Below are 4,382 nucleotides of genomic sequence, written 5' to 3'. Positions count from 1 at the left end.
TAGAGTAGAACTAGCGATCTTTAATTGTTGTAGCACCGTTTTTTGGCATTTATACTGTAAAAAGTGGTTATTTATACGAAAATGCCTTTTGGAGCTCAGCCTTTATGGTGGCCAGTTTAAAAAAAACAAAATTCATATTTTTTTTTAAAAATGAAAAAAATACAGATATACATGAAGGCATAGTATATATTTGTGTAAATTTTTAGGACGAAATACGTTGAATGAAGGCTGTGCAAAAAAGACAAATCTGACGCTTTTGCGGAAAACAGAACGCGATTCGAGGGACTGGCATGCATTTGCGAAAAACAGAGTGCGATTCGTTCCTAGACCCAATGCACCAAAAAGTTCAAAACCCTTTTTCTCCCTCAAAAAAAGTAAAATTCAAAACCTTTTTCGTTCCTCCCGAACCGTCGCGTCCACCGCCGCCTCCCCATTTCCCACACCGCCACCACCGGCGCCCCCTCCGCCGACGACGCAGCGGACGAGAGGCAAGGGAGCGATGGTCTCCGCGGCGGCGGAGGAGGGCGAGGACCCGCGCTGGAGGAGGAGCAACACGGACTGCGTCTTCTTCCTCGTCTCCCGCGTCAGCTGCACCAAGGTGCCGTACCACTCAAAACCCTATCGCAAATCCGTCGATTCGTTTGGTTTCTGTGTCTCCTTGCCGGTGAATGGCAGCTGGATGCCGCCTCGGTTGGTTGATTTACTGATCGGAGTTCGTGTGCGGTTTTGGTTGCAGGGGTCCAAGTGCGAGTACCGCCACTGCGAGGGCGCGCGGTTCAACCCCAGGAACTGCTGGTACTGGTTCCACGGCAGCTGCGTCAACCCAAGCTGCACCTTTCGCCACCCTGTGTGTGATCCGTACACCCGTAACCTCTGAGCTCAATACCTTCGAATTGATATGTGTGTGTGCTTCTGTAATCGCAAAAGGAAGAAGTGCGTGTACTTCCATGCTTGCTTGCATGCCTACCTAGGACGCTTGCTTTGGTGGACGGGTGTCATTATTACGCTTGTGTCAGGCTAACTACTGTTGTGGTGTAATTTGCGAAGAAGGGTTGCATGCCTAATATGTCATCATCATAGTGGATCTCTCTTTGCTTACAAAAATATTCACAAACACCCTTGAGCTTATTCTAGGTATACATTAGCCCCAATTCTTCTATTACACCTTGCACGCTGAGCCTGCCCACTGTTAGTCAGCGACAATTCGGTGTAGAATTTCGTAGAATTTCTTGTTTGTATGCATTGTGAGTTTGTGACAGCAAACAATTTCATTTCTATGTGTAGTTTTGTGCTTTTCTGCATGCCTGCATTTCGTTTAGGGGTGGAAATTTATAACCATGAAATCAGGTAGGAAAAGGAGGACTCACTTGACCCGGCGGTTAATTTATTTGAGTTTGTCTATGCTCATGTACCAATTCTACAAATAGAATATGAGATTCCATAGAATATCAGGTTGTGGTATTTCGATGAATTGCCCTGATAGTGTGTTGGTGCTTGTTGTCTGATGAGCTTCTCCTGTTGCAGCCAATGGAAAATTTCAACAGAACCAAGTCCTTGACAGTCCCACCCTCATCAGATGGTTCTATTTCTGTCAAGACAGCCAATCCTTGTTATTTCTACTATAGCTCTGGCTGCAAAAAAGGTGACAATAGCCCCTTCCTACATGAGCCAACCCCTAACACTGAATCAGCGATTTCTTCTGAGGCTACTACTTTCAATCCTGCTGTCAATGAAAATTCTGCTGGAGATGAGATGGTTGAGGCATTGAAGGGTGCTCACACAAGTCCTTGTCAGGACACCTTGTACCACATAAAGAAATGCCACTCAAAAGAAGTTCCTGAGTCAATATATCTCGAATTTGATGGTCCTATTTCGGTCACGCCTGAAACATCAATTGACACTGGTGAATACATAAAGTGTTTCACCCACTCAGATCAGAGCTCAGAATATTCAACAATGGATGACGCAGAGCAAGATTGAAGTCGTGATTCCTCCCCTGGATTTGATGTGCTCGTTGATGATGGGCTCTCTAACAAGAATGACCTTGAGAAACAATTGGCGCAGAAAAGAGATGCTCAGGTGCTTCATGCGAAATATGATATTGGAGATCCAGTCTGTTATGATCGGGATTATTATGATTCATGGTACTATGGGCAAGCATTTTGTAGCTTTGATGATCAACATGGTTATGTTAGTCATCCTGAAGGAGTTCAAGACCCTGATGTTGAGACCACTTTGGGACACATACCACACAATACAAGAAAGCTTGCAATGCCAAGTTCTAATGAGTATGATAGAATGTTCTTCAATTCCAGCTTCATCGGCTCAGCAGCAGATGATGTGTTTCCTCGTCAGCATACTGAGACAAGACACGCTTCAAAGAGAAGACCTGAGAAGAGAAAAGGTGCCAAGAGCAGGAAGGGTCGCACTAAGAGGCGTCGGGGTCTTGAACCCGTGAGTGGTTTCCAAGGCATTGAATCAAGATCCACTCATTACAGGCAAGAGTTCTTCATAGAGGAGTGTCCTCAGTCTGTTGTCTGTGCTACCTTCAGGGGGCAGAAGAAGAAACGTAGAGGAAAACAGCACAATGTAATTTCTGCTAGATCTTCTGAACATCCTACCACAGATTTTACTGGGCCAAAGACCCTAGCTCAGATAAAAGAAGAGAATTGTGTATCTAAGTCACGCTTTAGCCACTCTGCTGCTCGCATGCCTCATGGGGGTTCTTTCTCAAATGATTTTGAAGGCCCAAAATCTCTGACTGAGCTTCTCAAGGCTAAGGATAGGGTTTCAATTAGCTAGCGCACCTAGCAAGTGCATATAAACTGCAATATTGTCTGTTCTCTGCTCAGCTTGGTCAGAATGATGTTTATGGCAGCTGCGTTAGCAACTTGGGAGCACTACTGTCAAAGAGAATGGAACATGAAGTGTCACTTCTGCAGTCGGACTATTTAACATTCTGGTTAATTTTAGGAGGAAGGAATCAACATTCAAGAATAACTAGCTGCTATAGTTGGTAAATGATGTTAACTAGCTTGTTACTTCTTGTTGCCACGTACGTAACTGTAAGTTAGGGCTCGCTGGAGATTCTGTTATGTCTTTTAGACCATCAGTTAACATTGTGGCAGGGTCATCTACTACTTTTCTGTATATCTGCGCATTTCATATCCCTTTCAGCTGCTTTACAATCCAGGATTAATAGTGCATTAAGGCAAGAAGAAAGGGGTGATGATATTTGCTGTTGATTCTGCATTTAATGTTAAGCTACTTTAGGCAATATTCTGTTAGCTCTTGAATACATCACAACAAACAAGATGGTGTTTCAGCTAATAGTACTTGTGTAGGCAGGCAGAGGGTCCCGTTTTATCAATACACTACTTGGTGTCAATGCATTGTACATACATTGATATATACCTTATATCCTCCCTTCGTCTTGAGCCTTCTCCAGTTATCACCATCATGTGACTCATCCTGAATTTGTTATGGTTACCCTTCCTTGATATGCATGTATATTATTAGGTTTGGTCAATACACACTTTCCTCCCCACTGCAGACCTTATTATGCAACTTCTTAGGCATGAACACTGAGAGAAACACCCACGAACACAGGTAGAGAAGGACGGAAGTAATACCAAAGGGAGATGGCAGAGCTGCAGAGATCTTCCCAAACATTTAGGAGGTCTGGTTCATCTGGTCTGATCTGGGAGGAGAGGCTTATGCCTAAAGACCAGAACCAGAGGAATCAAGGGGCAGCTGGGGAGGCAGAGGTCAACAGCTTAGAACTCAAGGAGCTAAGGCACTCTCGTAGCAACGGGTCCAGGGGAGGTGTGCAGCGTAGGTGCAGTGACGGTGCAGAGCGCGGTGGCATGCCCAGCGACATCAACCAGGCCTTTCGTACTCGGCATGTTCCGCCAGCTCTTGATCCACCTTCACCCAAGTTTGCTCGATGCATGTTCTGTGGAACTTTTAGGAAGGAAGGTCCCTCACAACCTTCCGAACCCAGAAGGTACTAGGGTGGTGCATATACTTTTGAGTGTTTGAGAATAGGGATATAAGACATTTTATGGCTGATTGAAGTTCGGGTGTATCATAATAAGCATATGTTTGGTTTGCGTGAGGTTATTTGAATAGGTTTGCATGTTTCACTGTGTGTCGTTGCTACCTTTCCTTTTCTTTTCAGTATTATCTTGGAAGTGAGAAAAAAATAACATGTCCTTGTACAGTTTGTGCATATGATGCTTTTCTTCATTATACTATGTGTGTTACATTGCATGGTTAAAAACTTATAACTGTTTGCTGATTGCTGATCATTGTCTCTGTTCATGATACTGATCAGCCAGTAAATTCAGCTACTGAAGCTACAACCTGAGTTCACTTCTACA

The 4,382-nt window shown here is 44.2% G+C and overlaps 1 protein-coding gene across 2 annotated transcripts; it reads left to right on the top strand.

Moving 5' to 3' along the window:
- Positions 1-394: 394 nt before the first annotated feature.
- Positions 395-4,126, top strand: LOC123106580 (zinc finger CCCH domain-containing protein 34-like). 2 transcript variants are annotated; one of them, XM_044528780.1, is made up of 3 exons: positions 395-598; positions 737-847; positions 1,525-4,126. In XM_044528780.1, the coding sequence occupies exon 3, from the start codon at positions 3,642-3,644 to the stop codon at positions 4,011-4,013; it is 372 nt and encodes a 123-aa protein (XP_044384715.1). In that variant the 5' UTR covers positions 395-598; positions 737-847; positions 1,525-3,641; the 3' UTR covers positions 4,014-4,126. The 2 variants fall into 2 exon arrangements, with proteins under 2 accessions (XP_044384715.1, XP_044384655.1); XM_044528720.1 differs by having other exon boundaries at positions 1,525-3,160.
- The last annotated feature ends 256 nt before the right edge of the window (positions 4,127-4,382 follow it).

Source organism: Triticum aestivum, chromosome 1A (assembly GCF_018294505.1).
Source record: "Triticum aestivum cultivar Chinese Spring chromosome 1A, IWGSC CS RefSeq v2.1, whole genome shotgun sequence".
NCBI lineage: Eukaryota > Viridiplantae > Streptophyta > Magnoliopsida > Poales > Poaceae > Triticum > Triticum aestivum.
The sequence above is the reverse complement of the archived record's forward strand: the minus strand, read 5'-3'. Positions and strand labels throughout refer to the sequence as shown.